Genomic DNA, 26,723 nt, shown 5'->3' on the forward strand with positions numbered 1-26,723 from the left:
CTGATAAAAGAATAAAGAAAATACTGTCAAAACCGGAGAGATTAAAATTAGATTTAGCCCCAGTTCAACAAAGTGTTCAGGGCAGCCTTGATGCTCACATTGGAAAGTTTTATAAGAAGCCATAAGTGTGTGGGTGACTGAGCAGAAATAGCTCATAGGTTAGAAAGTTTTTTCTGGTCTATTATCCTCAACAAGATGTTTCCTATTCTTGCATGGTAAGTATTAAATTTGCAACTGACATTCCATGTATTCACAATAGGTATTTAATCTTTTTTGTTTTGTTAAAATAAAATGCTGATGGTGTTTTTAAGCAACAGTTCTAGTGGGTATTCATCCTCCTGTTGGGAATCATATAAGTGCATCACTTAAAAAAATTTGCTCCTAGTTCCATTTTATGCTCCTGAGTTGCTTATAGATGAAACAGGGCAGTTGCCTTCTAGACTATTTCAAGAATGTTACCATTTTACTAAAACCAGTAAAAATCCAGCCCAACAAATTGTTCAAATCCAACTACTGCAGATGGAGTAAGAAAATTTTTTTGCTTTTCTTGAAGAAAAATTTTTTTGCAAGCTCAAGCTGCTTTATTTTAACTGCAAAGCTTACCAGAGCCTTCAAGGCGTTGTAACTGACCCACAAAAACAAAGAGCTGTAAGAGGAATTTTGTACTTTTCCTTTGGTTATTGTTTTTTTGCTTAGTTTGTTATTTTTAAGGCTTACAGTGTGCTCAGTGAATTACTGAAGTATCTTCTGTCACCATTCCTAATTGCAGCTACCCAACATGTACACTTGCAATTCTGTGTGCTCCCTCACACTGTGTTCAGCCTCTGCATCCTACTTAACACCAGTCCCATTGGTTTTAAATTTGAACCTTGAATAACCCTTTTCTAATCCTTCTGACAAGCAAAGGGAACAATACTTTATACAATACAATGCAAAATTTTGTAACAAATGCCTTTGTTCAGATTTATTTTCTTGAATTTGCAATGAGAACCATGGAGAAAGTATGGAAAATAGTGCTCAAAATGCACTACAAAATTCAGTGCAGAGCAAAGGACTAAGCCAGGATAGGGGACTGACAACCTGAGTTTAGTTTGACACTGTTTAGCAGGCAGCAGTAAAGAGGAAGAATTCACATGTAACCAGAACACTGAATCTTATCTTAGCATGATAATGTCTGTTTTATTTTCTTGGAACAGCAGAAAATAGAAATTAAAAAATACCCAAGCAAAATCCAAGCACCACCTTTGTAAAAAGTCCCAGAACTAGTAAGTTATTTGTGAACCAAAATATGTTTTATGAACTACCATTTTATGAAAATGTTGGTAGTAGCTAGCTATTGCATGATTGACTGAAGGGCAAAATTTTATTTCATCATTCCAGGAATCAGTCACAACTTTCAGATATTTTGCTTTTACTTAGTACAACTGTCATCTTTCTTGGAAACTGCACCAGCCAACCCTAGGTTTACTGCTTCCCTAGAGTAGTCCAACATACAGTAAAGATAACTTTTCCCAATTTGTTTACAATTTTATACTTTAACCTACTCATAGTTAATTTTTGTGTCTACAGTTTGGGAAGTGTTTGATAGGGAACAAAGGAAAAAGGTTTGCAGAGCTCTGATCTCATAAGAAAAAGATTTTAGTTTTCCTTTGATCAAAATCCAAATGGCACAGAAACCAGAAGTTCTAGAACTGGAAAGGATTGTTGAGTTTCTTCATAGAGCCTGCTCAGACAGCTGGGTAACTTTGACCTCAGAGCACTGAAGCCTTGACTATGTAATGAAAGAGTGGAGGGGAGGCTGTGATACCACAGCTGGGAATGCCCTGGCATCTGCCTGCTAGCACAGCATCTGCCTGCCCCAACAGGCTTTGAGACACCAGAGTTGTAAAAAAATTGTTGTAGAAAACTGAAATTCATATACATTCAGAAGATTCCTATTGAAATAGATAGGAGTTTTCCTGCTGAGTCATTTGGAATAGGGTTTTCCTCCTCAAATAGGTTTACTGAATGAGTTTGGGTGCAGCAGTTCCATGCTCTGGAATCATTACCCATTCCCAGTATCAAAAAGGGCTTCATGATGATTTCTAAAGCCCTGTTTACTTAGGGCAGAAATTCTGCTCTTTGAGTTGATGCATGTCAGACACTTCTGCTTGCTGGTGACAGCAAACAAAGTCGAGAGCAGCCTGCAGCAGGACCCTCTCCCACTGTAACTGGACCCAGCTTTATCCATGTCAAATCACTTTTTAGTGCTGTTCAGGACAGTAGTGAGGTAGAGAAGGTTGAAAGCATGGTTGTGCCTTTCTTCATTTGCTGGGCATTTAGACTGGGCAGTGTCACCAGTTAATCTGTTAAAGCATGTGACAGCTGTAGTTATACATTTCAAATTAAGAAAGTTACTGTATGTTTGTATTTTTCAGAAGTAATGTTACTATTCACTTTAAAGGAATTCTGTAAGATGGATATCAAAAATAACATTAATGAGCTACTAAAGCTAAAATTATAGGAACTTACCAAATTGGTTTAACATAAAAACCATTAAACTGTTTATTGAAGCTTCACAGATATACTGCAGCTAATGAGCATTTCTGCTATTTAAATAAGCCCAAATTGAACACACATTACATAGATGCATAATTAGTCATGGCAGTCACACAGAGACTCACTTTTAAAGCTTTATTTGAGGAATCTTTTCCATTTGATTTGTTTCGTTAATTAAAATATTTTTTCTGTATTCACTTATATTTTAATATTGTTTTTGCAAATGCTATAATTTGCTGCTGTGTTTCCATTTGTGTTTGTTTGCTCTGTGAATATAGTGAATTTGGAAAATATATTCAGCACTGTCCTTTTGTTTGGTGTTGTGTTAGCATCACTTGATAGCGGTAGAAGAATTAAATTGTATATTGTCTTTCATCCAGAAGGATCTTTTCAAATTATATATAATATCTCACTAGGCTGGGGAGGAAATGGCAGCACAAAGACAGGATTGTAATTTGAATTTTCAAGAGAAAATATATGTTAGTTTTAAACTTTGAAGACTGAAACTGAGAGGGTGAAGGTTTTTAAAGATTATTTTTACCTCTGTCCCAAATCATGCAGCAGACATTAAATATCTGGTTTGCTTGTTGTTCAGTGTCAAAAACCCATTCAGAGAGCCAATAATTCAAGCTCACATTTAGCTCTTAAGCTCTCTCTCACCCTTGCAGGGGCAGAGAAGGAGACAAAAGTTCTCCCCTGCTTTGTGCAGGTGGTCTGGGAGGTGCTCCCTTCAGCCTCCCAGCTGCACCAAGCATCAGATCCAAACTGTGAGGATTTAAGGAGCTCTTATAGAAAATGCTTTTGAACCATGCTCTTTTTTATATAACCTAAATCTTGGAGATTATAAGAAAGAAATAAATAGCAGTTGGATACCATGTCATCCTTGCCACCAGGGAAATGTTCTTTCTCGATTTTAAAAATATGGATCAGGCAGACAAATCCCCAGGCCTGGAGAGATGTTTCAGGTGAAGATATGTTGGGCATTCTTCACACTCAAAAAGCTTTTGGTATAATTATGTCCAGACAGCTATTTTAGAACAAAGCAATTCAAAGAGATTTGAGAAATGTAATAGATACAGGATAACAGAAGTAATACCCTATTTTTCCACAAGATGAAATAAGTAGTCAGAACTCCCAGTTTTACATAATTTCTTTTGAAAAACTACATTTTCGACAGCATGTTGTCTTCAGCCACCTTTACTGTGGCTCAGTCCTGTCTCGGACAGAAGTCAGCTATTAAATCCCCACTACCAAATCCTGCAGTACCAAGTTTTCCTCTGGTTTTTTCCAAACATGTCTTTACAAGCCTGTACATATTTAACTTGTGAAAGCCGTCTAGACCACATGCTGAGATGGTGCCACTGCATGCAATAAGTTATATATGACAAATATAAGATGATCAAAAGCTTTCTTGAAGTACAGACAGTGTGAGGCACAAAGAGAAAGTTAATGTATTGATTTCTGAAGGATTTTTGATAAAACTGCTATCAGCCAACTCTTTCCTTTAAAAAAACCCACACAAACAGAAAAAGCCCAAACCCAAACAAACCAAACCCCTCATTTTCCAGATGAAAAATGTCTCAGTCTGAGGGTTGTGTTCCATGTGATCTTTCAGTAATTTAGATACTTTTACAGGACATCATTTCTTAAGTTTTTGAGTTTGTTGCTACCCAAATGTTATTTTTGTCAACTTAAGCCACATGTATATGCCAGGTGGGAGAGACTGTGCAGGCAATAGGTCTTGCAGATAAATTAAATACTTCTGATAGAAAATCTGCTACAAGGTTTTAGTTTAGAACTGTCTTCTCTGACTCAGGCTTCTGAACAAGTTGAAAAAAATTCCTTTGAATTTCAGTTCTCTGGATATGATTGTTTGTAAATGCCAAGGTTGAGGAGGAGAGTGTAGGTGGGACAAATAGGTGACAATGTTTGTGCCTTGCTTCCTGTTTAATATTTTTGCCCCTGATTATACATAGCATCCACTTTGAAATACACTTCAAATATATGATTTGGAGGTGAAAGGAGAGACAGAGCCTTGGATGAAAATCTCATCACTGTGATGTGTGGGAAAGCTGTGTTTGAAGCTTGCTCTGTACTGAGGTGTGTGCTGGGACAATGCCATGACTCTGCCCTTTGTGTTGGAGAAATCTTCATCTTAAACTGGCAGATTTCTCTTTTACATTTATGACAGTGCAACTACATCAGTTTAATTGACCTTGGCAATCTGCATCTGCCAGTGGTATGTCCCTGAGGGACATTGCAATTTTAAACTGCATTTTATTGAAGCATGTTTGGTGATTGCAGACAAAGCTATATAGCCCCCCCATTTTGATAGATGCCATCAAAATTTGCTAAAAATATTTATTGAAAAGATTATTCTCTTAATGAAGCTACTTTGAAGTGCCTTGTGAATATAGTAATTTAAAAAATATTAACAGAATATTCTTCTGAGCATTTATGTGCATTTAATGACCTTTATATAATGCTATGCAGTATAAATTTTTTTTCACATCTACCTTATTTAGAGGACAATATTTCATGTGCAAAATGCCTATACGTGCTGTTTTCTAGCAGTATGAAAAATATTAAGATATCTTAATGCACATTCCAAAAAAATTAAGAAATTGTAGTGAAAAGATACAAAATATGTTGTCTTCTTCTAACCATTTAATTTTGATTGTGGTTTTATTGTTAATATGTGTAACAAGTTTTGAAGTGAGCCTTTCTTCCAGGATGTTCTGAGTTTGAATATTAAGTCAGGACAGCTTTCACTTTGATGAGAGATATCTTTCTCAGCATTAAATTTTCTTATTGTTATCAGCATACATTTGACAGATTTTAGCAACAGTTTTTTCTTTCTTTTATTAACATATTTGTCATTTATTTGATTACAGTCAGAGAGGCCATGGCACCTATCAAGTTTAACAGATGGGGTCTCCCTGAAGTAGACCCAGAAACGATGCAAACAAGTGAGCCCTGGGTGTTTGCAGGGGGTGACGTTGGTGGTCTCGCCAACACTACAGTGGAATCTGTGAATGATGGCAAGCAAGCTTCCTGGTACATGCACAGATACATCCAGGTAACTTCTTCAAAAGTATTTTTCTCTTTCCCAGTTTTATCTGCTTTTTGATACTTCAATAAATAATTTCATTGTCACTTTGATTCAAATTTTGAGAAATAATACCTAGATTGTCTGGTGATTTGAACGTTACATATTCATGTATCTTGGATCACATATTAGAGTCTTACATGATCTTATCACTAAAATTCAAGTAACATTTTCTTGGCCCCAGCTCTGAATTCCACTCAAGGGTTGTAAGCCTCCCTGCACAACAGACACTGTGAGCGAAGTCCTAATTGGGTAATTGGGGAAAAGGAGTGAGCTCCATAAGTATTAAAAATAAAAATCTTCCAGTAATGCATAAAGTAAAAAGTAACTACTGCCAATGTTTTTACCTGGGGAAGACATTTTTAGTTTACTAACGGTTTACGAAATGCTCAGGTTATCTACACTGGAACCCAAGTTTGCTCTGATGAGACTGATAAACTGGATACAAGCGCTTGACAGAAACTAAGCATTAAATCCACAAAGGCAAAATAATGCAAAGGAGAATTTACCTGAGAAATGTAATATGTACACACTTGAAAAATCCGGTAACCACGTCTCCCTTGGTTCTCCTTGCATGTTGCTGACTCTGCTCTAATTTTCCTAGTAGATGAGCACAAAGTCTAGAGGAGCTGAATAAAAACCTCCCGAGACAGAGACACAGCCTGGAGAACCAACTGACAAAAAGTGTGTTCGTAGTGCAGGGAACTTTTAAGAAACATGATACATGATTCATTCTCCCACATAAAGAGATTTGAACAACTGAAGTTGGGACTGTAACAGCTCAATGTCTTTCTCCCCCATCCATCTGCTCAAAGCCTCTCTGATTGCATGTTTGTGCAATTTCATGCTGTTGGGGTCTGATTTCACTTCCTAAAAATACTTCAGCTGAAAGCTTGTTGTTAGTATCTGTGCATATTTTTTCGCACTTGTTCTAAAGCACTGTTTGTGTCCTGCCTTCTTATACCCTCTGAAAATGCTGAGTGTGAAACATCTTTAATCCCTGACCTGCTTGCTTAATTTCTCAATGCACAGTGATTTTGGGTAACTGTGGTAGGGGAGAGTAGGTATCTCCTCCTTTTTGTCTCCTTATTCAACCTCTTAGAAATACAGACAACCCTCCTTTATGATGTTGCTTCCTCCACAAAGCTTTTTTTAATTTTTCCCCTCTGGAATGTATTTAATACTTTGAAAAAAATCTGAATAGTCATGGCTTGAGAATTAGAATTTTAAATCAAGCAGACTTGTGATATTAGAGCATTTCTGTTACCCTTTGCAGGTTTCAAGGCAGCTTATTCAACCTTACAGTCTCACCAGGAAGCTAATGGGAAAGCCTTACAGCAATCTTCACAGGAAAGTTTCCAAATGTCAAGTGTCACCTTTCCAGCTGTTAGATGAATGGGTTGCCCAAGGGCATTTATTTGGATGTGCAGCCCTTGTAAAATCTGGTTGCTGTGGTGCAAAATGCTGTAATTTGGCAATTTACTTCACCAGTGTTTGGGGCCGATAGAAATTTTAGTGAGTGGAGGAGTTTGTTTTTAAAGAAGTTGTTTAGAGAAGGATAAGAAAAGGATTGTATTACCCTGCCGTTTACAGGGACAGGTGTGTGCACGTGTGCCTGCCTTTGTGCTCGTGTGCGTGCGCATGCACTCACTTCACAGCTGAGCTGTATTCTGGAAACTTCCAAAAGCAAATGAAAAAATACCCTTGCACACCACCTTACTTTCTCTCTGCTGTGATTTTAAAGCAGGCAACCATCCTGTGAACTGCATGTCTGAATCAAGTATGCATCAAATTTTAAATAAATGCATTGATACTGTCTAGGTTTCAGTTAAGGAGTAGGTAGCCATTTCCAAAATCACCGACTATCTCAGCACCAGGATGTATAAATGATGCAGTCAGCCTTCATCAAAATAAAACTATTCCATAGGACTTCTCAACTAGTTCAAGACAATGTCAAAGAGTGTAACTCAAACCCACCATCCTGACTACTTGCAGAATGCAGTGTCTGAACAGCACGCTGCTTGTATCCCAACCTACTCCAGGCAAAAGGCTAAGCGAACAGATGGGGCTGATATGTGCCCTGAAACTCCAGTCACTGCAAGCTCTGGCACGTGGTCAAGTCAGGCGTGAGATCCAGACTCCAGGACTCTTCAGCAGAAATGCCTTATGTTCAATACTGAGAGTTATTTACAGAAGCTTCTTGGCTGCTCTTATGCTGGAAACTTTCCATCATTAGTTGCCTAAATATCTCCTGCCTCTTAACATATTCCTCCCACTATATGAGGCATAGGTTCATCTCAAAAATTGTTGCCTGCAGCTGTGTCAGGTTAATTTCTATAAACATGACCGGTCAAAGCCTAACTAAGGATTGCTGTAGTAGAACCTGTTAGGAAATACAGTCTTCCTAGAACCATTCCTTGCAACTCTTTAGAGATCCAAACAGATCGGCCCAATTCATGCAACTTTCTACTACTCACATTTTCTCACTACTACTCACATTTTCTCACAATTCAACCTTCTTTTGTTATTCCATGAATGACATAAAAATTTCAATTAAATAATCTTAGTGATTTGTTTAGTTTGGGGATTGTAAGCCTTCACTTTTGTCCAACGGTGACTTTATGATCCTGTGCAGATGAAATGTAGGCTGTTGTTCTCTTCTAGGCCTCAGTTACCATTAATTTCTTTTTGATCAGGAAATGGATTTAATAGTTTAATAGTTATATTCAGGATAGCTCACAATTATTGCAGGACTAACTTTTAATTTTCTATGCCTATCTTGAGAGCAAAAGCAGTTCCAGTATTTGCATCTCGGATGACTATCCAGTCCTAATGCTTCACTCCTGCTTCATTCATGCACTTACCTGTGGGCTATTTTCCCATATATGTCAGCCAAGCTGCCATCTTCTTCTCACTAAACTTACTCTTTAAAAGTGACTTTTTTTTCCTAAATCACAGTAAATTTTCATTTATTTAAATCTGTTTTCTTCTTTTTTGTAACCTTCCACTGTGGAAGTTTCTTTTATATTTTTCCTAGACTGAAATGTACATGATACATTTAGAGAATAGTGGCCTAGATCCCAACTGATATAAATTGCACTTCACTAAGACATTATTCAAGATGAATTTTGAGCACATCACAATGTTATTTTGAACTGCAATTGTATATTTTCTATTTTTTCTTTACCTATGCTGTCAGAAAATATATGGGCTTTGTCTCTGAAGAGTATAGTGTTGATACTTTATCAAGATCAACCATTCTCATTTATTCCTTGAGCATGCATTATACATTATTGAGCATGAATATACATTATTTCATAATCAATACCAGAATTGAGAGGTTCCCAGGAAGCTTGGATTTGAAGCCATTAGTTACGTTGTCTGTTTCTTTTCAGGATAGCTGCAGGAAAAAAATGAATGTTTCTTTGTTTAGCTAGAACAACGTATGAAACACTGGCAGGCAGCAATAAAGCACCATTTGCAAAAAAGGTGAATTAAAGGCAGGTTCAGGAAGCCTGGTAATTTAGTTGCTGGCCTTTGAATAAGCAATATATCTGTTACAGAAAGAGAAAGCCAAAAAGGAGCTTAGAAAATCTCTGTCAAAGTGGACAGAGCCTTGAACAAACCTGCTGTAGCAAGGGTGCTGGGCAAGATGCATTCTTCCAACCACAACCATTCAGAGATTGTGTGAAATAATATATACATATTTACCACAAAGTTAATTAACGGAGAGAGGATAGCAGAAGCAAGGAAGAAAATACATGTTTTAAGATCAGACTTCAAAATGGAGAAAGCCAGAGTAAGATGGAAGTATTCGGGAAAACTCTTCCAGGCACTGGGACTTGTGGAGAAAGCTCTCTGTGAAAAATAACAGTAATACAACTACTTGCTTTCACAGTCTATCTTTGTTAAAGAAAATGTAGTTAGACCATATCACTCTGGTTAGGAATTTTCTCCATCTAAAGAAAATTAATGTCAGAAATTGCATCAGGTCTAAAGCTGAGTTCCTGGCTCTCAGCCCTGCACTGCAGCTCATGTGCTTTTGCCTTCAGGCCAGTCCTTTACCCTGTTTAGGGTGAAGTAGCCCTTGCTTGCAATGTGCTGGGGATTTTTCACCACCCTGTTCCAGTCTCCAAAAAATTGTCATGATTGCAAGAAGTACCTGCAATATTGGTAGCTCAGCTGGTTGGCATCAAATTAAGAGGAAGAATGGACCACACTTTTTGTCCTCTACTTCTGAAAATCAAGAGAAGAGTTATTATAAATAAACTCTTGCCTGCAGGCTTTCTTCTCCTATTTGTTTGTGCAATGTCAGGGAAATCCTTCATTATAAAGATGATTTCACTTTCAGGAAGCTATATACCATTTTTGTTTGGCAAAAATTTTGCTTTGTAGAAAACAATGCATCAGGGCTTATAAAATATATTTATTTTATAGGCATTGTGCTCAAAGAAAAAAAAAAGGCAAAAAAATTGAGTCAAAAAGGAAGCGATAGGAAGGAGGGAGATCTCCAAAGATTGCCACTGACTACTGAACCTTCAGCTGCATCCTGCTCCTGTGTGCTTTTAGATACTTGGTTCATTCCTTTCATATTTCTCCCCCTGCCACCTCTGCTTGGGTCACTCCATCATTAACAAACCATTAGGCACATATTGTGGGGCCTGTGTGCACGTGGGTGCAGTTCTTTGTGGTTCTGCTCTTTGGAAGGGAAGTAAGGCAGGAGAAATGGGCCCCCTGTATATAGTTTGGGAAGTGGCTTTAGACTGGTTTGAATGACGGCATGCAGGAGGCAAGGCCTATTCCTACATGGGTTATTTTCAGCCATGTGCTTCAGAAGTCTTTCACTGCTTTGGTGCTTTTTTTTTGTCTTGTACAGGATATATTTTCTATTTTACCACAGAAAGGTCGCTAAGAATCACTTTCAAGTAGCGTTCATTTTAGGTGAGAACAACTTTTAGAGATTTAATTGTCCTGCTTGGGCAAAGAAACAGTACAATGGAACTTCAGCTTCATATTTAGCACTCTCTGCCTATTTATCTATAGCAAATTATATTTACAGTTGCATAAGCTGTGAATTGTTTGTGATCAATCCTCAGACTGAAATGTATTCACAGAGAACATTTGAACGATTCTGAATAGCAAATTAATTCAAAGTAGAAAATTGGATTTATTGCTCACATGTGCGCAAAGAGTGGAGTTGACCAAAGAATTTTCCTTAAGTCTTAGACACCATTCTGTAAGAATGAAAATCAAAGATTTTTTGGTAAGAGTTTAGTATATCAGTGTTGATTTCAGTGGATTTCCCCATTTTCAGATATGTAGGAAACAAAAGTGCTAGCATTTAAAAAATGCTTTAATTTGGATTGTATGATCCAGGACTTTCTGGTTTGGCATTGCAAACAACATTTTGCAGTTGAAATATTAGTTAAGAAAAACAAACAAAAAAAAGTTAAAAGGATGAAATCAAACCCAAAGTAATAAAAAGATAAAAATACAAATTCAAAATACAAAATTCATTTTTCCTTCTCTTTTTTCTATTTGCCAGTTAACAAAAGCTTTTCAGATGTAGAATGCCAGGCTGTTTGGTTTTGGAAGAAATCAGATTCTCCTGGTGTAGAAAACTAGCCCTGTGGGGTATGACATGGAGGAAGCAGTGAGCACTCAGATGGGTGGAATGTAGGAAAATAGAGACAGTGATGAAGGTAACTCACCCTAAGGAGTTACAGCTGTGTTAATTATCAAGAATTAGGAACAGTCCTGCCCTTAATAGGCCACAGCTTGATCCAATTAGGGCGGGTATTGTAAAAGATTAGGTTGGCTGGTTGAGAAGTTGGATGGAGTTTGCTGGCTGTGCAGAGAAGGAGTCAGTGCTGTGAGGAGCTGCCCATGAGAAATCACCAAGAAGGTACAAAACCTTTACAATAAGAATGCAACACTCAGGAAGAAATGGGGCATATTTGGCTTTTTATGAAGTGTAACTGCACTGACCTCCAGCTGAGAGAGGTCATGATACTGAAGCCAGTTTGATCCCAAGTGTTATGGGTCTTTAGAAATTAGCTTTTCTCAAAATGTCCACCATTAGGGACCCATTCAGGTTCACATCATTCAGACTAGGACAATTCCACTACTTTCAGTGCTTTTAAGCCATCATAAAATTTGGCCCCAAAATGTATCCTCTTTGTCTGAAGAGTCAAAGATCTGGGGTCAGAATAGTGTGAGGGGAATCCACACAATCCCAAAACAAAACAGGCATGAACTCTCAGGTTCTAAACCAGCCTAGGAAACAAAAGGCACGAAAAACCCTGAAAAACTCCTCATCCCATCTGTGCTTTTTTAGTTTTCATGGGTAAAAAATGATTAAATAAGTTCCTTAAGAAAAATCAAAACCCCAAAAGGCAGCAATTCCTAAGTGGCTGAGGCTTTTAGTCTGCTACAGAAAGTCTTCTCCAAACATCAAGTACTAGTTCTTTTTGTCCTGCTGAAAAAAGTCGTCTTTTTAAAGACAGAAGAAATTGCTGTGCTCTTAGTTGTGACTTACTAGGAACACAGACAGTGTAGAGCTTCTCTGTATTAGAAGTTCCTGCTTTGTTTCTTTGTGATCTTATTGAGTCAACCATTTCCTTGAACAAAGATTTAAATTCCACCCACCACAGCTGTTCAATATCCATACATGGAAAAAACTTTTCCCTCTGCAATTTTTTTATTATTAGATATAACATATACATTCAATGCTTTTCACTCACTCTTCAGAGAAAAGACCCTTTCAAATGAAAACAAAAGTCACTGTGGTGGCACAGCCATAATGTGTATGATGTTTTTGATGGCAATCAGACACTAACTTTTTTCAGTCTTGAAGTATATTCATACTACTACAATTAAGTATAAACCCAACATTAGTTTTGCATAGGTACACCATTGTGTAGGCTGTATAAAAATATTTCAAAGTGGGGGAAAAAGGTTCAGAATACATAGAGTTAGGGCTGAGTGATCCTCCACGTGATGCTTTCCATCATTTTTCACATTTCTTACACTTTTTATAGATTGGCACCTTAGAAGAGAGCTGGAAATGGTCTGTCTGCATACCCTGGGTTTTTTCAATCTCACTATTACTGACTGTTGTAGGGAATAGAGATGGCTCTTCAGAAAGGCTGAACAAACCTTTGGACTTAACCAGGCTTATCAGTACAGGATGTAAAGTAACTTTTTCTTCATTATTTTTGTTACTGTCAGTGTTATTTCTGGCATAGCATAGTATTTCAGCATGAAGACTGTTTGGGCTGAAGATGTTACATAGGTGAGTGTTTGTATGTTTTGCTGAATTGCAAGTCTGAATGCAAAATAGAGTACTTAAACTTTGTGTTATTATATATTAATTATTCTCTTATAAGGATTAATAATAAATTGTATAAAAATAGATCATAAAAAATATTCAGTGGTTTAATGTTGTTGTTTGTTTGTTTTTTTACAGTCCTTATATGGTGTTGCAGTTTCTACAGTTCCAGAACTACCTCTCTTCTATACTCCTATAGATTTAGTGGATATCAGTGTAGAAATGGCTGGACTGAAGTTTCCCAATCCTTTTGGCCTTGCCAGTGCAACCCCTACTACTAGTTCTTCAATGATTCGAAGAGCATTTGAAGCTGGATGGGGCTTTGCTGTCACTAAGACATTCTCCCTGGATAAGGTGAGGAAATATTTCAATATTTTTTAATATTTTATGTGTATTTTGCATATAACCATATCTTTGTATAATTGAAAAATATGAATCTTTGGGGAATGTTACATCCAACTAGCATAAAATAGCAGGGAATGGTTGTGATGCATTGTATAGCTCAACTAGCCTGTGAGCTTTCCACAGTGCAATGACACAATTTCTGGTTTTATGTTTGTTGTTCCATTCTTCCCTTATATTGCCCCAGCTTCTAATATTAGTCAACTATTAAGTGAAAAAATAGGGTTTTTTTAAATACTGCAGTGAAAATGTTTCTGTGAAGGATCAGAATGTACAGGGAATGAGTAACAGCTTTGTCACATAACTCATGAAGGGCGGATTCTGTGCCAGAGGCTGCCAAGATAAGCCATTGAACTGGAGGCGCAGTTGCAGTGTGATCATGTGGCTGCAAGGGGGAGGCTGGGTGGGAAGTGGAAGAGAAAGATTGAGGCAGGATAAAACCAAGCCTATGGAGAGGAGAACACAGTGACATCAACCTTCAGTAACATGTAGTGGAGAAGGAAGGAGTTAGAATTAAGTCTTGAAGCCTATGGCTCAGTGTGGCACCTTAAAAAAAAGCATTTTGTATAGTTTTATGTGTGTAATTGCTGGTTTGAATTCAGGAGAATTGCAACTTCTTGCTACATTCAAAATGGTGAAGTGGGACTGAACAAGAAGTTTGGACAGTGAAAGAAAATAACAGCTTTGATAAACAGATCACAGAGAAAAGAAACAGGTTTTGAGCTGAGATGTAGATATAGTTAGACTTGTGGAGAGAGGAAGAAAAGGTGAATCCTTGAACATAGGCCTGAGTAACAGTGTGAGTGATGGCAATGTATTGTTAACCAGTAACATAGAGTAGTGTGGTCTGAAGCAAGCTTTTGAATTTAATTTGGATACAAGGGCCTTTTATTCTTGGTTCAGAGGAAGGATATCGAATATAGGTACTGATATAGGTACTGATGGATGGAGCAGAATAGAGAAGGTGGATTTGTTTCTCTTTGTTTCTCTTCCACCTTTCCATGGGTAAGTATCATAGGTGAATTAACTGTATTGGGTGCCCCTCTGGTATGGGGAAGGTCAAGAACAAAATGCTGTATTGCTGCAGGATACTGTAAAATATGTAAGGCTGGATCCTTCTGTCTCTTACACCTGAGGTAGCCCTGAGGAAGTAAGTGTTCATCTGGATTGCAGTGGAGATTCCAATCTACTTCCCAGTGCTTCTTATTAAAACACTTTTTAGGACATAAGTCATACAAGTATGTTTACAACTGACTTACATGTATAACATACCATCAGCTGTAATTATTCAGTGCCTAGGCTACAGCCAACCCATAGCAAGTACTGAGACTTATTTTTTTATCAGTTTTATTGCTGGTATGCTGGCAGTCCTGCCAGACTGCACGTTGATTACTGTGCATCTCGAGAGCTAAACAGACACAGGCTGAGTTCCAGCTTGGGTGGGAGTTCAGGAGGAAAGACATGCATGTTGTAGGAAGTGATGTTGGTGCTATACTAAGCAGCAGACTCTGAGTCATTTCTGAAATGGCGACTGTGAAGTGTTCCACTGGATGCCATGCTCTGGAGGTGTGACTCAGATAAAGAGCTTTCAAGTGTTTTTAAAGTATTTGTTGCAATAATATATTGCAGGTATTTTTTAAGTTAGTAAGTTCAGAAAAGTGTTATCTAGTGAATTCTAGTTCAGTGATTGTTATTTCTGCTTAAGCTTCCTTCTAATATTCTGGTATTGACTCATGTTGTGTCTAGTAGAACTGTGTCCCGCCCAAGTGCTGCCTAGTTTTTCTATTATTGTGTTCTTCCTAGTACTGCACTTCCCACAGGTGTATTTGTGGCATGATTTGAGATGCTTGGCTGAGAGGTGCTGCAGAAGTGAAATTGCTTTTATTTATCAGAGTAACATGGTACTTAATACTTCAAAAATAATCAGTTCAAATGGGAAGAAAAGCTCAGTAGGGTACAGCAGTTCTTATATGAACTGAGTATTATGGAAAGACTGGTCTTGTTGACTTAATGCTAGAACAAGTTGTGGGTAGAGAGTTTGAAATATTATAGATTGCCATAATGTGCTGACTTTTTTGCTAATTTAGCTTCTGATTATGTAGAGATAAATCTTGTACAGTTTTCAGCAGGGAGCAGAATGCTGTCTTGGGCTGTGGTACCAAAAGTGGGGATTTCAGACTGAGCTGTCCTGCCCTGTCAGCTAGTCAAAGCAAACTACACAGCAGGATCAAGAGCAAAGATTTCCTGATCTAAGCCTGCGGAGCTGGTGGGAGGAGGGGGAGCAGCTCCCCAGACAGTACAGTTCCCAAGAGTGGAAGAGCTTCTGGGAAGGGAGAGAGCTTGCTAGACACAGTTTTTGGCAGCTGAAGCTTTTCCACTTCAGCCTTGATTGTATGTGGTACACGTAGGATTCTGTGTTCTTCCCTTGTCTCCTCATTTTATCTGTCCTGGTAAGACTTAACTGATGGGCTTCCTTCTGATTTGCCAACCAAAACCTGCCTCTGTGGCCATGGGGAACTTAGCAGCAGCAGAAATTCTCCCTTTTCCAGAACCAATGACTGAATTTGCCACTGTGTTCAGACACTGGTAGGGGAAACCAGTGAATTCCCTGCTTACCATGGGCATTCTTTGGCACTTCAGCAAAAGGGACTGATGCTGGCTAAATATGAGTGACATATAGGAGGTGAAAAGCATATACAAATCACAAATTTCCATGCATTAACTACAGTGTGATGGAATAAGGTCAGAGAGAAAAGCATGATAAATCTTGGAAGAAAGAAAACCTAAGGACAGAGATAAAAAAGGAGTCAGGCTGGAGAGCTGTGATTCTTGTAAAACACAGCATTTATTTCATATGAGTTACTTCTTTTCTCTTTTCATTCATCTAGCACAGAAAGCTCTTTTAAAACACAAGGCCAGGGATCCCTGCAGCCCATGTGCTGCCTTGTACAGAGGAGCTGATGGGTAACAGTGCTGGAGTTCAGCCTTTGGACCATAATTTTCTCCCCTATTCTTTCTAATCCTCCTGTGTCTTGGCCTCACCTTGAAAGCTTTGCATGCTGCCCACAGGGAGATAGCACAGAGAGCAGTTTGGTGCCGTGCTCACTCCCTTTTTAAACACCCACATACCTTGCTCATAATTGTCTTCATGACAACCTTTGTAGCATTTTCTGTTTGTAGGGTAAGCATTTCAACTGGGAATGATTCAGCAAAGTTTGTTCTTGCATACTACTGTACTATTGTTGAAACCTACAAAAAAGCTAATGTAAGAAATAGCTGAAATTCCTTCAGGGTATTTATACTTTGAAATATACTGCTGTCTACATACTTTAGAAGGTGCTGGATATTATAGTGTAGGGTAAATATTAATCACAGGGGATCGTACCTGTATGTGTCTGAAGGTATCTGGGAGGGAGATGGTGACTAGTAGAATTTTATTTATTGAATTAAATGTCTTTGCACAGCTGCTTTAGTATCAACTAATTTGATTTCTTCCAGAAAAGGGAATAACTGCTTTTGAAATGGACAATCACTAGAAAGACAAATGGTAGCAAAATAGAAGTGTCTCTTCACACACGTTTTTCTACATTCATGTCTTCCCTTTTTGACTGCAGGATCAATAGCTCATTGCTCTGTTGGTTCAAATAGTATTTCTGTCTTGTTCAGATAACTGTATGCAGCAACGTTATTTGTAAATTCTGTTTGCAAGGTATTGAAGGGAAATGGGGGAGCTGCATATCATATAGTCCACAATAAATGGATACCAATTATTACCTCTTTTAGAGCTTAGATGAACAGAAAACTACACGCAGAATGACACATACTGCATTAATTAGACACATAACTGTGAGTGGGAGGGTTTTAGGAGATGTGTTATAGTGAGCTGGTTTATTTACTAAGAATTTCTTAGTGAATATTGTTTAGAACACAAAAATTGTATTAAAACCGGAAATCAGAAAGTTTGTATAAACATTGTATCAAAATAAGTCAAATGTTACATGAGGTGTGAACATCCCTATGCTACATTCACTACCACAGTGAGGAATTTATAGCAGAAATTAGGGGTTTATCAGCTGAATTCAGGCTTTGTTGTTCTCTCACTGCATTGTACAGGCTGTTTAGAAAGATGAAAAAACAACTGGGTTAGCAGAAATGTTTGCTTTGATTTTTAGATGCTTCCTTCACTTCTAAAATTTAATTCTGATTAATCAGATACATCTGTCTTTATTTTGTTGTGACATGCATTGATTTGTGATGCTGTCGCTTTCAATAATGCAGAAACAGTTGCCTTTATTATGAGAACCAGCAGAAATCAACATGCAGACTAACTTCATTTTTAATCTTTAATTTTTTTCATTACATATGGAGCAAGTTCCGTGGATGATTTTAAAAACAAAGCTGCAATTAAAACTAGATTAAATCTGAACTAAACCATAGCGGAGGAAACTTTCTAGCCATAATATATGTTTATGCAGTTTACAGATGTAGATTTTACAATAGTTTTTTCAGAACAATTTCTAAATAAAAATGATTGCTGGCAGAGAATTAATTAATTTGCCCAGTATATATTGCATTTCTATGTGCTGTTATTACAATATACATATTCAGGCTGCAGCTAGTTCTCTCTCTGTACATTTGCACTGTGTGCACCTTGCTTCATAATTGAAGGTGCTAAAAAATCATAGTACAATGATGCATTGTTTTCCATAACATTACTATTTCACAGAAGTGAATCTGTATTACAAAATGTATATTTTTGTATGATATTACAGCATAGTAATTTAGATTAAGCTAGTTATAATTTATGGTGCCAAGCCAAAAAGCTATTTAAGATGCATTAAAATGCAGAACCATGACATTTGAAATTCTGATGTTCTTAATATGACAAAGGTTATTCTATGGAGTTTTGCTATAATATGAAATATTAATATTTCACAATACAGTTTTGATGAAGTACAATTTGCCTAGCTTGCATATGATAAAGAAATTAAATGCTTACCAAGGGAGTTCAGTGAGAATTAGAGCCCCGCCTGAACATCTGCTTGAAATGTTATTATCCTGTCCTACTGACAGCATCGCTCCCTCATTGTTTTTCAAGATTGACAGCTGAATATTGTACTGATTTCTGCAGAAAATATGTCTAGGTGAACTTTGTTTGGTTTTTAGGAATTTAGAACATGCTTTTGATTTCCATCCTATAATTTTTTTTTTATACTCTTGACATTTGTAGATGCCAGATTGAGGTCTAGTATGCTGTAGCAAAGATAGACCATTGACTTGCAACGAAATGCCAGTTGATATCTCAGTAAACAGAAATATTACTATTCTTTATTGTGTGGTCTGTATGAAAGCTGTATGGGCTTTCTTTGGGGAGACAAATGATCAGATTGTTAATGTCAAATATAAAAGGGACTGTTTGCCTTTCTACTAAACAGCATTAAACAACTTTTATTAACTACATTTTTGAACAGAAAAATGAGCATTTTATGAGATTCCTTAGCACACAACACTCTTAAGTTAAATTATTTTCTTGTACAAGTTTTAAAATTATTATTATTGGTTTTTGTATACTTAGGAGTTATATCCTTCATTTTGTTCGATATTTCTGAAAAAATTTTAGTAAGAAATCCAGTCTTTATTGTTTCATAATTTTTGTATTTCTGGATCAGTGCACAAAAGCAACAGCGTTTAACAGAAGTAAAAGGCTATGCTAGAGAAGTGCTATGGAATGTAATTATTATCTTTTAAAATGCTGTAGTTATGCCATTTTAGTTTTTTACAGAAAATGTGTTATTTAGCTATAAAAAAGGAACAAATAATTATGTGAATCTAAGTAGCAGTAAAATAGACTTTCCTCCTTTTTCCATGAGCAAAACTATTTCTATGATGTGTTCAACTTAAGGATCAGATCTCATCTCTCTACTTAGTTTCACCATACCCCATTTAAAGAAGACTGGAGACTTCTTTGTATGCAAATAACTTCAAAAGATTCAAAATTGCTGTGTGAGGAGCTGGAAAGGACTGCATTTAACTGTTCTTGTTCCTCAGTCCATACTCCTAGTGATGTAGGGGTTTGGCATATCTTCACCCTGGAAGAATCCTTCTGGAGAGGTGTAGCACGGCTTGAACACAGTGAAAGACCAAAGATCCCAGGACTGAGAGCTTTAACAAAGTCATTATTGATAAGCCAAAGCTTTTCCTACCACAGCTGAAGTCTGCACCAGGTAGATGCCCACTTTAAACTGGTGCAGGTGTGCATCTTGACACCAGTGCATTTGCAAATGAGCCACTTTGAGCCATTCAAAAATCTGGTTTTGGCATCACTAATTCTGGTTATTTTGACTAATTAATATTTCAAATGCTGAAGATAACAAAGTGCATTTTTAAAGCAAGAGTTTAGCAACAATCTGTAAAAAGTTTCTCTCTCTCTCTCTCTCTGTGATTGTGTTTACTATTTTAGAAATTAAAAACTACTTACAAGTTCGTGATAAAAAATTAAACCTCTGGGGAAATGTTTAGTCCCACTCTTCCTGTAGCATTAAATATCACAGAAATGCTGCACTTCTTCTGCAGTGGGAGTCTCTTTTCTGTACGTAGTCTCTCATGGAGAAGTCTGTTACCTCAAGGCGTGGAGCACAATGTGACAATTCATCAGTGGAAGACAGAGAGATCTGTCATGCAGGGGTGTTGCACATTGAGTCAGAAAACCTCATCTGTGCTGAAGGACAGATTTTTACAAACAGAGGGTCAGCAGTTTTCTTCCCATGTTATCACTTTTTCTGCCATTCACCCTCATGGAGCAGAGTGAGCATGGCTGGAACTTCTGCCTTGAACTCGTGGCATGAATTCCACAAAGTCTAAGCTGGCAATGGTTTACCTTCCACAGAGCTGCACACAAAGCTAGCAGCAAAGGTAAAACCAGATATATGTCTAAAATTGGTTCTTGGTAGGCTGCAGGATCCTCAGCTATGGCTAAAGTATTTGGTTTCTATTCATCTGGAGATTTTTTTACACAGTATTTAGAGGTTGTTTCTTTTCCTGTCTTTTCGTTCTGGCATCTGGTTTAAAACAGTGTGGCCAGGGTGCATATACATATACAAAGTGCACGTGTGAACATGAATCTTGAGCTTGAATATTTCAGGCAGGTTATGTATAAAAGACTTGTAAATCAGTCTTTAAGGTATTTTTTAATTGAAAACTGTTGTGTATTGTAATGAAACTTATAGTGCAATTAGATTGGCATAACTGAGGAGCAGTTCAGGTATAATTCTGAAGGAGCATACAGACTGCAACACTGAGGATTTTGCTACATAAGCCTTTATGTAAAAAACAGCTTCCAAAAGTAGGAGTGTTCATTCCTGCTCAGCATAATATGTGCTGTTCAGATAGTGACCAGTACTTGAGAGAGGACATAATTTCTATTCATAGTGCAACTATTACCCAGTCAGTCAAACAAAATGGATGCAAATTTTACACTGGTGAAAAATCAGAACAGTATTTCTTTTTGTACTGGAAAAGCTGTTTTGCTCTTCACTAATTTTGCTTTGTTTACCTCGTTCTTCTGAAAATACCTGCAAATATTTATGAAGAGAGAGACAAGGAGAGCACACATGCATGATTTTCCAAATCTGAGGATCTGCAGTTGACTGTATCTGAAGTACTCCACATTTTTGAATATCACATCCTGAATAAACAGGATTCTAAAAAGCAAATATGTAACATGCTTGTGTAAAATATCATTCAGCTACATTTTTCTGTGGTTGTTTTGCATGTCCTTGGGAGGTTGTTGGTGATCTTGAAAATGGCTCACATAATTTTTTGTCTGGAAGGAATTCAGCTAAAAAGACAGTTTGAATGTAAGTTAGAAATTGGCAAGTGTAATTCTGAAATTTAGAATTTTCATGTATTTTCCATGCTCAATTCAGATTTGTTGCAAACCTTTTCATTTTGTGCCAACCAACTGCATCTAACTTTCTTAAGTGGCATTAATATATTTTATAATTCATTAGAAAAGATTGTCGGATATTTTTCGTAGTAGTTATATTTAAAACACCTAAGACAATCGCAGCATAAAGCCATACTTAACATCTTTAATTTTCAGCATAAATTACAAACTTCCCTATTTTTTAAAATTGTTACAATAGCTAGCCACAGACGTTCAGGAAAAAATGAAATCTTTATTTTGTCAGTATACAATTCAGACGTTTCCCTTCTGTCAAGTCATTGGCTTTTTGTTTCTTCCCATTTAATTAAGTGCACATGTCAGAGTTCAGGTTTTTTCCCTCATTTCCACATTGTAATTATAAAAATGAATCCAGAATACCATCTAGACTTCAGTCTAGGCCTGCTGAGATACTGAAGTGGAATGAAGGAAGAGTGGTTGTCATGATTCAGTTCCTCCGATTTACATTTCAGCATCTTTGCTGAGGCTGGCATTCACTGCTGTGGCCAAAGCTGGCTTGTGCCAAAGCCTGGGTGTCCCTTTGTGTCCCCAGCCGTGCCCGCTGGCATGCTAAGGCTGCAGATGCCTTGGGGAGGAGCTTCCAGCGCTGGGCTCCTGCCCTGCAGCCACTGCCGGCTTCTGCTCCCGCTGGGCACGTGGCAGGGCAGTGCTGTGGGGTGGCTGCTTTTCTGCTCTGCACCACAGGCTGCAGAGACCTGAAGGCACCTCATGCAGCAGCCATTGCCCCAAGATTCCCGCTTGGACCACGCAGTCTTGAAAGATGCTTGCAGAAATGTGGCCCCAAATTGGCTTTACAGGGACACTGAGATCGGTGTCAAGCATATTCATGGTGCTGTACAGCTCGTGTTAGGAATTTTGCAGGCATTAGCTGAAATGAAGTATCTCTGAACTGGTATCATTTCCACACATGAGTTTACAGGGTTTAGCTTAATCATTTTTCAATGAATTTTTGGTTATACCACTGTAGCTTCTATGTACAGGTGATACAATTCTCTTTAAGTGTTTGGGTTATCTCAGGTCTTGAGTTCCCACTTGGTAAATTAAAAGGATAAGGCTGTGTTCAACATCTGATTTGCCCACACAAGAAGTTAAGAAAGCAAAGAGCTGATTTTTTGAATCTCATGATGATATAATTGCATTTATCTCTGATTGACATTGTTGCAAAAGCAGAATGAAGCCCCATATGTTTAAAAAAACTGACAGGTTCTTATGTTAAAACACCTATTAGTAAGCCAAATATGTATGTGAGTGTATTCTAAATAACATTTCTCATTGTTATTTGTGATACAGAATTATCGATTTTTTTAACTACAATAGCAATTGTGGGATTCTATCCTTCAGTCAGGAAGTGTAGGATTTTTGTGAATAAATCCTGTGTTGTTAATTCCAGGAGGACACAAGTGTATCCATTCTGTGAACTTTGGAATTACTACTTTAAGAATTATCCAAAAAGCTCTTGTCAATGCTAATTGCAAAATCCAATTTTCAGTCTATAGAAGAAGGAAAAAGGAACACACATTTTTAGGAATCCCTTAATGTCCATGTTATATTAGTCTTTAATTGTAATTTCTCACATCTTGTATTATAAGGACATACAACTTCAGATTTGTGTAGAGGACTTGATACTACTTCAAAAATTACTTCTACTGAATTACACTAATGCTATTAAATTATTATTGAGTATTGACATTTTATACTTTATTTTGATTTTCCTGGTGCATTTTAGACTATGAAGCAGTTAATTACAGTGCAAGCTATAGGTCTCAAAAGCAGCTATCACCACCTTTTCACTGTTCTAGAACATATATTTAAACTTATAATATGTTAGTAAATTTTAGGGTTTTTTTCTTTAACTTCTGCTTGCCTAACTTCTTTGATAATTTAGTGCAGTATAAGAGAAAAAAAATTAAATTCCTTAACCACATTACAAGTGAAAAAGACGTAAGCTAATGTTATAGCTGAATGTTTCTTTGTTAGCAGCTGACCTTCTACTCCTAGAGAAAAGAAAGTCTTGGCTAGAAGACAGTTCAATAAATGAACAGGCTATATATTGATTTTTCTCCCTCTTCCCTTGTTATGTAATATGATTTCCCTTCCCTTGCAAGGGTTGCTGTTGTACAGGATAGGGCTGGGATCATGGTCGTGGAAGCGTATGGGAATGTGTAGACTAAGGAAGGCTGTCACAGCAGTCAATAAGATCTGAGAGGTGTTGACTAATTGCCTGCTAATTACACAGTAAATTGTCTAATTAAGCTGATGGTTAATTAGGGTACGCTCGCACAGCAGTCTTATGGAATTTTTGTCTGATGTCTGGGAAGCAGCTTGTGTAATTGGCAAACTGGTAAGGACTGGCAGAGCCCATGGCTGGGAAGCGCGCTGCCAGCAGATGACAGAGTAAGGATGCGTTTGCACAAAGGTTGTCATGTGAACACGCAGGGGTTTGTTAGCCTTCTCCAGCAACGTGGCAGCCAGCACAACCAGGAACCGAGCTGAGAGCTGCTGGAAGCTGTAAATAAAATAAGGCTTAAGCATGTAATATTAGAAAAGCAGTGACATGTGCTCTTTTATTTTAGTCAGTTTGAACTTTAGATAAACACAGGGTATCAAAATTCTCATGTACAGAACTTCACCAAACTGTGTGACTTGACCATGGCAGTAATTATGGTATTGTGATCTATTTAGTGGAGTCTCAAAATGATCCTGTTTCCAGGGAACTGCTTTATGTATGTTGTTGAGAAAGTATAGTTGTTAATAAGGATGCTTGCCAGCCATCATAACTATCATGTGTGGCATTCTGAATGTACTTTAATTGGCATTGTGTCCATCCCTAAATGTGACAGAGTATGAGCAGGTCATAATGGTGCTCTGAGCAAAATATGTGCACGCTGTGCATAACTATAATATCATTAATGAAAATCTAGATTCCAGATTCTGACCCAAAGCCAAAGGAAATGATCAGGAATATTAAGCAGAGAGGACCTGGGCAGTGCAGGAGTACAGACATCAAATTCAGCCCAGCATGACTTAAATTTTTCATTCAGTAAAATGACATGGTACGTGGACTTTCTTGAAGTTAATTTACAGGTAAATATCCTGCAGAATCAGAATTGCACAACATGTGATTGGGTCTTCGAATGACATTGTGATGTAATTTTGAGTTATGCATCTGCAGAATCTATGAACAAAATAGCTCTTTGTATGTCATGAGCTAAACCAAACAAAGTGTGCATGTATATAGGTACTTATTTGTTAACAATGTTTTGTTGTCACTTGAGCAAAGTGAAACTTAATATCCACTTTGATACCTGGTAATCACATTTGTTTCTGAGCTCCATATCCTTTTACTCCTAAGCATTTGGGGTATGTGGTTTGGGTGCAGTGTCTTTCTAGAAGAACAAGAAAAATTAAGTGAATTCTGGATTGCTGCTGAAACTTGGTTTTCATTTTTTTTCTTTTAAATTTAAACCACATGTATGTTTCTTCTTCCATAGAAATAGAATTTTAAAACAATCAAACTTTGAGAGATTAAATTATACTTTCTTTGAACAAATAAAGCAAATTTTATCCTGAGATCTTGCTCCTTCTACTTACCTGCACAGTTAATAATGCCTTTATGTATCACCCTCTATGTAGCGAATGTTAGTTTATGATTTTTTCTTCAAAAATAATTGGGTAAAATCATGGTACATTAAGAGCATTCTCACTGTGCCAGTCATCAAACGCAGGACTCCAAACACTCACAAGCTAATCTAAAAGGCCTTAAACCTTCTCTGAGGGGAATTTTAACAATACTTGTAATGTTGTTCCTCTGTGTATACTTCCCCAGAAGAAAATGCTACCATTCCCCTGAATCAGATCCTGTGAATTGTTGCATAAAATGAAAAAGGTGAAGTATATTGATTCAAGTCAAAACCATACAGGGAGGCCTTGTGTACATAATTTTCTTTCAAATAAAATATACTTTAAATTTACATTTCATAGTTATATGTAGGATTTTTCTGCATCCATCTGCCTGTATGTAAAAACAAACCTCTTCAATTAATTTTGTCCTACTGTTTCTTAGGTTTATTCTTTAAAAGTATTGGCAAAACTATTGGTTTTGCCTCTGACAGCATATTCAGGAGCAAAGCTCACTTCACCAGCCAGCTGCAGGAAGTGAAAGCATACAGTGCAACCTTCACAGTTGCTTTCATTTTCTGTCATGGGGCAGCAAATGGATATGTTCTAATGCATTTTATTCTCTGAAGACAAAGAAAGGAGTTCAGAGGATAATTGTTACCTTATTATATCCTTCAAAAGGAATTTCTGGCACATGTTATTATGATTTATGCTTTAATAAATCACAAAAACATGGAAAAGTATGTTTCTAGTAATTCACACGGTATAGTAAATGTATGTGTGTAAAGCCCTATTGCAACATGACAAACTGCAATAAAAATTGAATGGCAACAATGCTACTGTTAAACTACATCAGTAGCCAACTTATTTTAGAAATAATTTGTTGTAAACCTACCAACCTTTTTCATATGCACTTGTTGGTCTGTCTTAATGTCCCTAATGCAGTCTGTCCCAAAGCATCTTCCTGGTCCATTGTCAAGCCTCATGCTTAAGCAGTGGAGTGAGAGGAGCATGCTGTGGGTGTTGTGTTCAGCTTTATTGCCTGGGATGGTTCTCTCCCTGTGCAGTTCAGGAGGGTTCCTGTTTGCACCCTTTTATTTAATCTGTATATCAAGCCATAGAGAAGGTTTAGTGAAGTGACATTGATTGAAGTGTTTTCAATATGTCAAAACTCAGCTTTATAACTCTCAGCTGATTTAGCTGGAGCAGCTGATTGCATTGTTCAAATGTTTGTGGGAGACTGGGGCATGGTTGAAAGCATGCTGAGCAAAAGTCAATCCAGACAAGATAGGAGTGATGCTGGGATCGTTAGAGGAAACATCCAGAGGCTACAGCAAGAGAATTATCAGTCCTTCCGGCTGAGGGATGTAGTTCCATTCCAGGCTGTAGCTGCAACAACAGATAAGAGCCAGAAGCCTACACCCCTTCTATTTTCTGAACACAAGCTTTGCCATGAGTATCCATGCTTTGTATTTCAAGATTAACCTACTGCCAGCCCGTGCTATATTGGACTGGGTCTTAAATCTGTCCAGATATTGTCAGTGGTGATGAACTTCACAGCTTGAGTTCTGCCGAGGGAATCAAAACTGCCCCCAGCCTGTACTGCCTGTTTCGGGTGTGCTGGGATGGAGCAGAAAGAGATGCTGGCAGTTCACAAAACCCACTTGCTGCACGTGCTTGGAGCTCCAACCCAGGGTGATCTGTAACAGCCCAAATCCCTTAACTCCAGCACAAACTTGAGCTTGTTTTTCCTCCCTAACTTT

At 37.5% G+C, this 26,723-nt stretch overlaps 1 protein-coding gene across 4 annotated transcripts in view; it reads left to right on the forward strand.

Moving 5' to 3' along the window:
- Window positions 1-26,723, forward strand: part of DPYD (dihydropyrimidine dehydrogenase) — a 344,443-nt gene that overhangs the window by 171,798 nt on the left and 145,922 nt on the right. For all 4 annotated transcript variants that reach the window (XM_064428159.1, XM_064428158.1, XM_064428160.1 and 1 more), the window contains 2 exons: window positions 5,433-5,617; window positions 13,116-13,331. In XM_064428159.1, coding sequence (XP_064284229.1) covers window positions 5,433-5,617; window positions 13,116-13,331 — 401 coding nt within the window. The remainder of the gene's footprint in view (window positions 1-5,432; window positions 5,618-13,115; window positions 13,332-26,723) is intronic.

Source organism: Passer domesticus, chromosome 7 (genome assembly GCF_036417665.1).
Source record: "Passer domesticus isolate bPasDom1 chromosome 7, bPasDom1.hap1, whole genome shotgun sequence".
Classification (NCBI taxonomy): domain Eukaryota; kingdom Metazoa; phylum Chordata; class Aves; order Passeriformes; family Passeridae; genus Passer; species Passer domesticus.